Genomic DNA, 12,606 nt, shown 5'->3' with positions numbered 1-12,606 from the left:
AATGAAGAAATGCGGAAACAAATCAGTACCATAAGCTGTATAGCATTTGGATGAACTATATATAAAACATACTTGATAGAGCATGTAATCGTTTTAACAACATTGTTTGTACCATACTTGACCAATCCCGAAACTACTGAGCACCGGTCAACGTTATACCGTCAAGGACCCAGAAGAGTTTCCCTCCAACCAGGAGGCCAATCACAGCGTGACACGTGTTGACATCAAAAGCCAATCATAGCGCGACACGTGTCAACATCAGAAGCCAATCACAACACGACACGTGTCAATGTCAGAATGAAACTAGGAACTATCTTTTATAAATAGAGATCATGCTCTCACAATATTTCCTAATGTCATTTGTACTAAATCATTCACTTGTACTCACTAAAGGAGAGCTTGAACCTATGTACTTGTGTAAACCCTTCACAATTAATGAGAAATCCTCTACTCCGTGGACGTAGCCAATCTGGGTGAACCACGTACATCTTGTGTTTGCTTCCCTGTCTCTATCCATTTACATACTTATCCACACTAGTGACCGGAGCAATCTAGCGAAGGTCACAAACTTAACACTTTCTGTTGTACCAAAGTCCTCACTGATTTTGTGCATCAACATTTGGCGCCGTCTGTAGGAACGACACTTATTCCCACTATCTTCAGCTTTGTTAAGCTGGTTTCCACCATTCGTACACTCTCTTTTGACCAGGCATCCCTCTCCAACATGCGGAGCGAAAGAAGCCACAGCATGAAAATGACACCCTTCTTGCACTTAGTGCTAAGCAACGAAAGAAGGAAAGAAAGAGGGTTGCTCTTCAAGCTAAAGTCGATGAGCTAGAAGCTCAGAACAACAATATAGCAATGAAGAATGAGGTCCTCCAAGAGCAGTATAAGAAGCTCTTTGAGATGCTCCATGAAACTAGGCGTACTCAAACACGCAAGCTCGTTACCCGTGTTGACATTAACAATCATCTGGGTGCCCCCCAACACAGAGGGTCGCCTTCCTTCGACATGGGTATCCCTGATGAGGAGCGAGCTAATCATCAAAACATTGATCAACATGAGACTTCTCTCAACCCAGCTGTTTCGACCCGAAGTAGGAGAAGTGGAGAAAGACACCTCCTTACAGAAGGAGTGGAAGGATCAAAAGCCATCTTTTGCGACTGTCGAGATTTCCTAAAGCAACATCGAGACAATCCCATCCATGTAAGCTCGAAGATCAATAACCCAAGGGTCTCTGAAAGACTCGGTCCCCTCCCATGTCCTAGGCCGGCTACCAATTTGGGGAAAGGGCAACAAGTCCTAGAGAAACACGAAGGTATAAGGGACTCAGAGATGTTCTGACAGACATACCTTGGAAGTCAACACGGCGAGTCCAGGGAAAAATCACATGCTCTTGATCAAACCTTCATACTTCCAAGAGGATATAGAGATTTGCGAAAGAAAGCTTTAATGGTACATGACTCCACTCAGGACCCTCTTGTTCTACAGCTTCTTAAGGAAGTAAACAAGTTGAAGGCCGAATGACAAGCTGAGATACCTGATTGGAACCAAGCTAGGCCTGGCCCGCTTACAAGGAGGATCCTCAACACCCCCTTCAAGCGAAGACAAAACAAAAGCTTGGTTTACAACTCTATACTGGAAGGGATGACCCAATTGAACACCTTAACCTCTTTGAGTCCCCCATGGCATATTGGATGCACACCGACAAAGAGCAATGTCTTCTCTTCCCCTCCACCCTCTCTGGCGGAGCTCTAAACTGGTATTGCTGTGTTCCACCTGAGACAGTAGACTCATTTGAGGAACTAAGGAAACTGTTTGTCTCTCAACACATCTTCCAGACCGATCGCTTGCATTCTGCAGATGACTTGTACACCATTCGCTAGAAGCTGGACGAGTTACTACGAGAGTATGCCGATCATTTCAGCCATGAGTATTCTCGCTGCGCTAAGGCAGATGACAAGACCGCCATCAAGGCCTTCACGGTAGGCCTACGTGATTGTTTCTTCAAGTACATGATCAATGCCAACACTTGAAAGACTTACTCTGAGGTGATGGCACAGGCTTACAACCATACCTCCGCTGAGGCAAGGACATATCAAGGGAAATCCCCCACAACCACCCCTTATCAGCAAGTAGGGAGTGGAAGTCAGATTTAACCAAATGAGAAGACCTTAACCTTCCAAACGACAGCGGCGGTCTCGGATAAGGAACCCATAGTTCCTGAGATCCTTGTAGCTTCAAATGCAGCAATTTCGCAGGGGTTTGCTCGCCCGATAGTAGATGAACCTTCTTCTCCTCCCCAAGATCAGACTCAGGTCCTGGAATATTTTCTTCTTGCTTCTTCCTCTGGTGACCTTTTTGCTGACAATTACTGCTTTCTTTGGATATATCCAGGATGCAGGCACAGGTTCAGGTGCAGCTCTTTCCCCTCCTGCTGGCGGTGAAGGATCTTCACCCCAACCAAGAGTTAGTACATTCTCTGGTGAAACTCCGGGGTTGAGTCAGGTAAATTTCTTCTCTCCAAAACCTCTTTTTGCTTCAACCTGTATTCAGATTATCTTGACCTAGTCTTTTGGTTTTTGTAGCAAGCTTCAAAAGAAACTTCCCTTCCTCCATTGGCTCGTAAATCACAGCGCCCTCATCCTCATTCATCTTCTGGAGGTATTGATACTTCCCCATCTGGAGTTGAGCAGGCTAAACAGGCAGAGATTACCCCCTCAATAGGCATTGTCTCATTGGAGGGAACTGTCACGCCAGACCCTCCTCCTTTCCCATCCTCTGATCCTGTCAAGTTGCCCAAACTCTTTGAAGCATTCGGGCGACTTGAGATGCGGTTGAAATCTTCAACGCAGCCTTCAGCAACCTCCATGTCCTCGGAGCAACAGCGAATCTTTCAGGAATAGGCAAAGAAAGAATTCACTACGTCATTTAGTCTCAAGGCTCTTTGTGACCTTGAGAATGTCATAACTAAATTTTTCAAAACCGGTCGTTTGTCCAAGCCTCAGCACGATTCTTTTCTCTCTTTCTTCGAGAACCTGAGGGCTCTGAGGGAACAATACCAGAGAGCGGATAGACAGGCTAATCGGGCAAAATGCTTTATGGAAAAAGAATCAAACTCTTCCACCCAAGTTAACCGACTGATGGAAGAAAGCATGCAGACTAAAGAACGGGTTAAAGTGGTTTCTTCTGAAATCCAGAAGCTGGAAGAGCAACTGGTTGCCCTTAAGAAAGAACAAGCCACGCTTCTGGACACCCTTGAACACCAAATCGAAGGGGTAGAGAAAGCAACTTCGGAGTTAGAGCAAGCCAAGTCCCAACTTGTAAACCACCATACTGTCTTGGACGAACCCAATAAGATTTTTACCATCATGCGAACATATCATTCTAGAATAATCACTCTATGTGAAGATGTAAAGTTTTTAGAATAGAATGATTTGTAACTCCTTTTGTATTAGAATGAACATATAATTTGCTTCTTGCTCTACCATATCTGGATCGACTTTGGGCAACTTTTTGCCCCCTCTGTCTACGCACTTTTCTCCTCCATCTTCCCTGTTGACAACCTTATAATCTGCCCCTGGTCCTCTGGTCTCCTCATGGCACCTCTATTCAGCCGATACCCCCGGCTCCTTAAAAATGAGGTTGATCATATTGATAGGAGCCTCCGGAAAAGGGTTAGTGTCCACCATCATACTGGCTTGGGGTGAGTCAAGCAATAGCTTCCCCTTCACTATAAGATCTTGTACCCAATCTCTAAACTGGACACAATTAACTATAGAATGGTTGAAGGTATAATGCAGCTTGCAATACTTTTTCCCCCTGAGTTCCTCGGGCTTGGGCATCTTTTTGGCACTGTCGGGAAAAATTACTCTCGCCCGCACCAATTCTTCATAGATCTCCGGTGCCTTGGTTAAATCGAACGAATAACTCTGATACTTTGGGGGTTTCATGGGGACGAAACCACCATCATTCATCACGATCTTCTGATCCTTGACAGGTTGGACTAATCCTTTAATCGTTAATGGTTTGAAGGGTGTGGTCATCTTAGCAGCACATACATCTATATTTTCTTCCTCATGACCATCCTCGTGTTCGGGCCTGGTTTCTCCCACCTCCACATGGTGAATAGTAGCCTTGCTTTTGTAGAAATGAGGGACTTTGGAAGTGTGCTTCACTTGCTGTTCCTCTTGCAACAACCTCTCGTACTTCGTGGCAGCAATCACGAGTTCTTGCAGCTCATTAAACTGTGCATCATAAAACCTTTTTCTCAAAGGTAATTTTAAAGCCCTTTGAGCAATGGATATGAGCTGTGCTTGATTGACGGGGAATTGGCATCTCATCTTTGTCCTCCTAAACCTTATCATGAAGTCTTCTGTGGACTCATGATCGTATTGTTTTACCTCCACTAGATCATTGATGGTCAGTTCTGGCTCTATTCTGTAGAACTGTTCATGGAAAGCCATCTCCATTTGCCCCCAGTTGGTAATAGAGTTGGGGGGTAATAGAGAATACCATTGAGACGCCAATCCTGCCAATGAATTTCCAAACAACCTCAATTTGTAGTTTGGATTGTCCTCATACGCCATACAGTGATTGGAGAATTTGAAAATATGGTATCTAGAAGACACACCGCTGTCTTCACCTGTGAAGGTAGGGAATGCGGGTATCTTGAAGTTGAGAGGGAATGGATTTAGCTCGTCGATATATTCAGGATACGGCTTCTGGTAAGTAATCCTGAATACTGGGCGAGCCCGCGGCTAGGCATTTTGAGTCACCGTTCTTCTTAACTCAGCCAATTCCTCCCTTAGTTGCTGAGTGGCTAAATTATCATTATGACCGAGGATAGCTGATTCAATCTTCGGGCTCCGGTCATTGCCCGCATTTGCTTCTCTCCTTGGTTCGGGCTTCCTCTAGTTAGATCCTCCACCTCTATTGACCATCGGGGGTGGCCTATAGGGTGGAGGTTTATCTGAAGTAGTAGTGGTAACAGTAGTGGTAGTCTCCTTTCCACTAGTTTCTCCCATCATACCTGGCATTTCGTACCTCATCCTTTCTTGTTCGTTCTGCCCCTTATTATTAAATGATAATAATGGGAAACTGGGAAACTCTTTCTCCGGAATCGGCTCCATCACTGGTTGACTTCCTTCAGGAATTACCTTTTTCTTTCCCCTATCTCCTGCTTCTTCTAGTAGTGGGAATAAGGGAATGATTGGCTCATCTCTCGTGATAACCTGGCTCATTCCACTTCCTTGAGCACCCTTTGGAGTAGAGAACTCCAAATCAAGCCTTCTCTGTAGATTCCCTGTGAGCATACAGAGTCTGCTTACTTATCTTTTTGTTTCCAGGGAGATCCTTTCCATGCTCTTTAACACTTGGATCATTGTAGCTTGTAGCTCTTCATTGCTTCCCTTTCCTTGTGATTTTTCAAATGCAGTCGGGCTATCTGAAACCACTTGTCCGGACGGGGAAGAAGGATTTTCTGATTGTTCTGCCATTTGGAGAAGACCTTCATTTGGATTCTTTTTACCAAGTTTATGGTTCTTCTCTTTGGACATGCAAGATCTGGAAGTTTGGATCCCACCGGGCGTGCCAAAACTATGTTCGTGGCAGGAATTCCCGTCGGGGATGTTTCCTGGCCGACGAGCACACAGCTTCCCTGGAGGTTCGGCGCCGGTTGAGGGCTGCTGTCGGACTTCTGCTTTCCTGTCGGGCTTTGTCGGGCAAGTCTCGTCAGGCAAGACTCTTCGGGTAAGGCTGAAAGAGAAGGACAACGTTAACTTTGAGAGGTGCCTTTGTGGGGCCTTAGGTGTAGGCCTTGAGGCTCGCAATCAAGGTTAACATTTTAGTGCTCAGGCGTGCCACTGCCATCTTCAGCATGGCAGATGTCGAATGGATGTCAAGTTTTAGTTGTGAATATGCATATGCCCGAGAAACCGTGTTAGATATAACAGGTGCCTTTGTGGGGCCTTAGGTGTAGGCCTTGAGGCTTCCTGTCAAACTAAACCAGTACTTGAGCATATTATATTTGGTCTTTATGGTTGTCGGAGTCTTATACCTATTATATTTCTGATTATCCGAGTCTGAGAGGTAGAGCGAACCCAAATAGGTGCCTTTGTGGGACCTTAGGTGTAGGCCTTGAGGCTTCCCATTAGAGTCCGTTCTTATACTCAATCCACCTAGACCGCAGAATAGAATGAATCCAAATAAGTGCCTTTGTGGGGCCTTAGGTGTAGGCCTTGAGGCTTCCTATCAGAATCCATTCCATACTTAAGCGTTCTATGATAATCATGATATAATAGAAATAAAACCAAGAGGTAGGTCGATTACTTGCGCCCCAAGTAACTTCGGACTTCTCGTTTATCAAGGATTGTCGTGGATGGGTTAAGTCCACATAAAGTTCTTTTTTATGCCTTGAGGCTAAGGACTTTTAAACTAATCAGATTTACATGCCTGAGGGCTTAGGACTTGGATCTGATTTAAACACTGAAGATATATTCAAATCGGATCCAAGTACTGAGAAAGCTTTGTCATCGTGATTTTGCTAGAAATAACTTGCATATAACTGAAAATATACAACATATTGCTAGACTTTAAAGAAAGAGAAGACAAAGACAGTGCAAAGCAGGTCGGGCAAGATTAAACCTTATCAATTAAGGCTGATCGTCTTGCAGGTCCCTATCTTTGTAGTTCTGTCAAAGGTCTGAAAGCTTAGAGGGGGAGAGGGGAAAGGAGAATACAAAAGGTGAATCGATACTACAACAAGTTCGAACAAGGTAGCAGAGCTATTACAGAGGTTGGGAGAAAAGATTATCCCGCGAGGGATGAAGGCTTGGGCTGATTACAGCTTTGTTTTGAAAGGCAAATCTGGCTTTTTGAGCAGAGTTTGTGCTTTTGTTTGTTTGATTGAGTGTCTTTGTTTGTTTGATTGAGTGTCCTTATTCCTGTCTTCTCTTCCTCCTTTTATAGACGACTCGGTTTGGCTCCTGTAGCGACAGCTTTGCCCGAATGCGGTCTGAGGGTGATGACTCATCAGCTTTATTACATGTAATGCCACCATAAAGTACTTTATGGGCTGTGCAGTCTGATCAGTCTACACCACTTGGTCCTTGGGTAGGTAGGCAAGTGGCCTTTATGAATTGTATCAAGTCAGAAAAGGCCCTTTCCTGCTTTCCCAAGTTTCGGCTGGGCCTTGATCTTCTATTCCTCCAGGCCTCCTTTTGGGCCGACTCCATCCTTGGGCCAAAAAAATCAAGTTTTAATCCAAACAGTAGCCGTTGGATAAAATTTTTACGGCCCGATGGGCCTGGTCAGAAGGATCCTCTTCATTTGCTCAAGGGAGGATCCTGATTCGAAAAGATGTACAGAGATGGATCATATATGTGTCATTCCGCATCTTTGTAGAATACAGAGACGCAATTTGGTGAATTGTTTGGGCTTTGATTATTTAATGTATCATCATTATTTTCATCTCTCCTCTTTAGATGAATTAGTTGCTACCAATATATAGATAAAGACTTTCTTCTTTTGACCTGCTGTAAACACATGATAAATTGCTTGGCTGTTCATTGAGGGGTTTAAGATAGATATCCAAAAGCATGAATCTAGATATTTTAACCACATATATATATATATATATTGGTTGACATGTTTCGGTTGAACAAAGAACACAAAATAAATAGGGGAATCGTTTAATTTATCTAATTATCTATTCTAAAATTGAGGAGGAATTGACTGTTCATTCAGCTACAGTCAATTGTTTGCCCCTTTATTTCACTCTATTTACAACAATACCAGCCACATGGGGCTGGGTTGGGAGGGTAATTCTTAAAAGTTCAGAGGGTAATTTTGTCCGTTTGGTTTAGCACAAATTGCTGGTTTACAGATTGGGGTTAGGTTCTTTCCTATCAGTTGGTTCTTTCTTGGGCGTAGGTAAGGCCATGTCGATCCTGGCATGGGTGAGTGGAAGGGAGACAGTGAGAGAAAGAGAGAGTGGTTGTCTGGATAATAGGGAGATAAACAGAGAGTGAGGGGTTGGGATGGTGAACAAAGCCGAGTAAAGTCCCTCAGTCCATGAATCACTGTAGATCGTCAGTTTCCTTTTGCATGTCGAATGAGTGGCTGGATTTCGAAAGTTAAGTTCCTTTTTTATATTGGATTCTTTACTGTTAGCATAGATTGTTATAATTTGAGCCTTTCTGCTGTGAATTATTTCCGGATTTTGTTGCACTGTTGGGTTAGGTTTTGGGGGTTCCTTTATTTGTTTCGTTTTCTGTCATTTTCTCTCATTTTGGGGATGCATCTCTCTGTTCTGTGTATTGTTCTTTGTTTTAAGGTCAGTTTACTTTTTGTTTTTTTTTTTGGTTTTTTTTTGTGGGTTTTCAGTTCGTTGATCTATGACTCTACGTTTAGATTTTCGTTCGTGTATGATTAAATGGGCATTGGGTTTTGGTGGTTGAAAATATGTTTTTTTTCCTGCTTATGATTCTTGCTCATTTTCCTGGGAAGCGTAAAGAGAACACTGAAATCTCAGGTTAAATGGGTATTGGGTTTTGGTAGTTGAAAATATGATTTTTTCTGCTTAAGCTTCTTGCTCATTTTTTTGCGATTTTTGTTTTTCGGTTGCAAGGGTAAAGAGAATACTAAAATCTTAGAAATCGGTTTTGGCATTTGTATTAATCCAGTTCCATTTTCGTTGGTTTGCAGGATAGGTGCATTGAGACCTAAAAATATTTGCGTGAACTTCATAAATTTTTCTGAGGCTCCAAACGTTGAAGGGTAAGTGTTTTTTAGCTAAGTTCAATACTTAATTCGATTCTCTACTATAAGCATAGATTGTCATCATTTCTTCCCATTTGTTGTGAATTATTTCTGGATTTTGTTGTGCTGTTAGGTCAGGTTTTGGGGGTTCCTTTTTGTTGTGAATTATTTACCTTATGTCTATTTAGCATGTTTGAGAGTTGCTAATGGATTTACTATGTTTCAAAATTTTGGATCGTTGGAATGAAAACTTGGTTCTTTGGCATTTGGAGGTATATAGTCATACACTTTTTTTAGTTCTTAGCTTAATCAATGGAACATGCTTATTTATATTTTCTTCTCTGTGTAAAAAGAACACTATCTGTTGCATTATCAGATAAGCACTGTTTCAACTTACATTTTGTACCAAATTTTTACTTTTTTATATTGTTTCTTGCATTTATGGTTGCTTGCATGTGGTGATTGAAAGGTCAAAAAAAAATTTGCAAATCTTTTTTCCATGTTTGGTTAGGTTAGGCTTCTGTTGTTTTTAATCAATTTGGGGATTTTCTAGGTCTCTTTATACTTTGTTGCTTTTGGGTTTTTCTTCTCATTCTCGGTTCCTCTCTGTCTGAACATTTTTCCAAGGTTCGTTCCTTCACTTTTTTTTGCGTTTTCAATTTTTTCATCTGAGCTTTGCCATTCGCGTTTGATTACAATATTTATGGCTGTAATAAACCCTTTGAGTGTATTGTTAGCTTCTGTTTAGATTGTTGTTAGTTGTTGTTAAGTTGCTGCCATTTTTTGGTAATTAGTATTAAAAAGTTTTTTTTTTTAAAGAAGTTTTTGTTCTGTGATTTGAATTGGAACAAAATCAATAAGCACAACAGACTGATTTATGATAAGCTCATATTTATATATATTTTACATCAAATTCACTTGTCTTTTCTTAGTTAGTTCCTTATATTTTTGAGTTATTTACTTTGTTTTTGTGTTTTGTGGGATTTGTCAAGCAAATAAAAGAAAAATAGCACAAGTAGGATTTTTAGTAACAAATTCGTCAAAACTGCCTGTGCCGATCAGCTGACTTTGGAAGCAAGTTGCGAATAGCTCAGAATGAATTAGAGAATGAGCCTTATATGCTTGGAAATCTACGGATGTCTATTTTCTGGAGCATTTCGCGAATTGTTAATATAATGTTTCTAAAAGAAGTTATGGCCGTTTTAACATTGAAAGGTTTCCAAGACGCTGAGCAGTTTGTAACTGCATTGAAGGCAATAAATCCAATAAAACTAGCAGCCAAAACTGATGCAGCCAAGAACAAGCCAGCTGACACCTATTCAAATATCAGATGAAATGGAATTAAAGATGAGGATTAAGTGGGAGTAATTGGCATAAAGGTTGCCCAAAGAGTTACAATTGTTTTACCATTTCCTCTCACTTATTGTCATCACTAAATGGCTGTTAGTGGGGTGAGTTATGGAGCAGAAATGGGGCAGCAAGCATGGGCATAAAGGCTGCAGGTTGCAGCGGCAAAAGAGGTTTTCTTTTAGAGGAAAAAAAGATAGAAAAAAAAGAAGGAAAGGAAGGAGAAAGAGGACAAGGCAGCTGCGTTGGGGAAGGAAGGAAAGAAAGGAGGAAATCTTGGCATTCTCTTCTTTCGGTTTTATCTTCTCAAACTCATGTCTTTCTTTTGGTTTAATTTGAGAACTATGTGTAACTAAATTTTTAGAAGTTAGGGGCTGTTTTGAAGCCCCGAATATAATTGCAAGTTTGTTATGACATTTCGTTTGAATTACTTTTATGAATGGATGAAAATTGGTTCACTACTTGTCTCATTGATGAATTCTTTATTTGTTTTCTATGGATACATACTTAGTAAGCATAACTAGGATTCTAATGCTATGAATATGTGTGTGCCTACCCTTGTCGAATGAGGACCTACATATGTTCTAGAGTAGTACTTGTTAATTGCGATTAACATGTGAACCAATTTCCAGGATAAGTAAGACAATGCTAGTACTTACGATGCCTTGTGATGACTCAAACTCTTTTCGTTCTTAATGATTTCTTCTTGTTAAATCTATGAACACGCTATTCTAGATTGCATGCTAGGAACTAAGTTAAGTTGAAAACGCTATTCTCTTAACATACTACGTAAGAAAGAGTAATAGGTTGAGTTCTAACATTGAGCCAACTTGAGCATCTTCATCCGGAAATAAAAGAAATTTGAATGAAACATAACATGTTTGCATGATTATTTGGTGGTGGATAGCAATATCCCTAACTTGTTTTTCTTAATTTGTGAACTACTTAATATCTGTTTGTGTCCTGTTTTTGTTCGATTTAATTTAAATAGCAAATCAACTCCAAAAATCCCAAATATTTTTGTGAGTGTAGCTCTTTGTGTCTAGTATCTGCATATAAAATTTCGTAGAATTTAGATAGGTGTAAGTTGGTCTAATAATTATTTTTCGGTGGCTGGTCAGTAGGGACAGCAACCAGTTTTTGTGACATTTTAAGTAGTTAGATAAAACAATCTTCTGCGGGAAAGACCCTTATTTTCATATGCTACAATTGACAAATCTTATTGTTAATAAGGAAAATCAATAGGACATTTGTGTGCTACTTTATGGTGTGCATTTAATCCTATCAATTTACAATCTATGATTTTCTTAAAAGAATGCCATTTTTAAATTGAACTCTGTTTTAAATTATTTGTATTTGTGCCTTTGTTCTGTGTATGTGCATCTCTCTATGTGTGTGCAAATATTTATGCCGGTAATAAAACCTTTAACCATATTGTTAGCTTCTATTTAGACTGTTGTTAGTCGTTGTTAAGTTGCTGCTATTTTTTGGTAATTAGTGTTAAAAAGTTTTTTTTTTAAGAAGTTTTTGTTCTGTGATTTGAATTGGTAATTAATGTGTAAAACCTTTTAACCAATTTGAATGCGATGTTTTTATTTCGATTGTTTGAGAACAAGAAAACTAATTGTTCTTTTCTTTTTTATGGATTGCAGGAAACGTACTGCCAACTCGGGATTTTGCACTACAGGTTTCATTCACAAACCCTAAATTTTTAATGTTGTGCGACTATAACTATGTGTGGCTTACTTATTTGTGTTGTCCAAAATATTTTTGTGTGGTTTGTGCAAAACGTTTTTCATTTGGTGTTTATTATTGGACAACGATGTGATTAATTAGGGTTCTTTCAAAAACCTTTAAAAAACGTTGCTCCTTTAATTGTTTGCGGATTAATCTAGGTTTCATATTCCGTATGTGTTTATCTTTTGCCAATGAATTTTATAAATGTGTGTGTTTATCTTTTGCCAATGAATTTTAGAGTGTTGTTAGTTGTTGTTAAGTTGCTGCCATTTTTTGGTGATTAGCATTAAAAACTTTGTTTTTTTTCAAGAAGTTTTTGTTTTGTGATTTGAATTGGAACCCTTTAACTAAACATGTTTTTAGAGTGTGTACATCTATATGTATGTCTATGTACATGTAAAAAGCTCTTTAACTAACTACACATTTTTACAATTGTGAAACACTCCCATTTGCTAAAAAGTGCAGTTTATATGTGTGCATGTGTATAAATGTATGTGCAAGTATATGTATCAGTATATACCGAAGTATATGTCCAGATATATGTATAGGCATCTATATAACTATATGTATATCTGTGTGCATGTATTTGTGTATGTATGCATCTATGTGTGTATGCACATGTATGTGTATGTATGTATGCATATGTGTGTGTATGTGCATGCATACATCTGTATATATGCATCTGTTTCTGTACATAGATGCATATGTATGTATGCATGCATCTGTGTGTGTATGTACATGTATATGTATGTATGCATGTTG

At 40.1% G+C, this 12,606-nt stretch overlaps 1 protein-coding gene across 1 annotated transcript; it reads right to left on the bottom strand.

The window, feature by feature from the left end:
• Positions 1–3,608: 3,608 nt before the first annotated feature.
• Positions 3,609–4,589, bottom strand: LOC126634011 (uncharacterized). Its single transcript, XM_050304497.1, has one exon. The coding sequence runs from the start codon at positions 4,587–4,589 to the stop codon at positions 3,609–3,611; it is 981 nt and encodes a 326-aa protein (XP_050160454.1).
• Between the last annotated feature and the right edge of the window lie 8,017 nt (positions 4,590–12,606).

Source organism: Malus sylvestris, chromosome 9, assembly GCF_916048215.2.
Source record: "Malus sylvestris chromosome 9, drMalSylv7.2, whole genome shotgun sequence".
Classification (NCBI taxonomy): Eukaryota; Viridiplantae; Streptophyta; class Magnoliopsida; order Rosales; family Rosaceae; genus Malus; species Malus sylvestris.
Note: the sequence above shows the minus strand (reverse complement) of the source record. Positions and strands in the feature narration are given on the sequence as shown.

Excerpts from the sequence above, each read along its gene's own strand:
- LOC126634011 (XM_050304497.1), bottom strand. The coding sequence starts at position 4,589 with ATGGCGTATGAGGACAATCCAAACTACAAATTGAGGTTGTTTGGAAAT.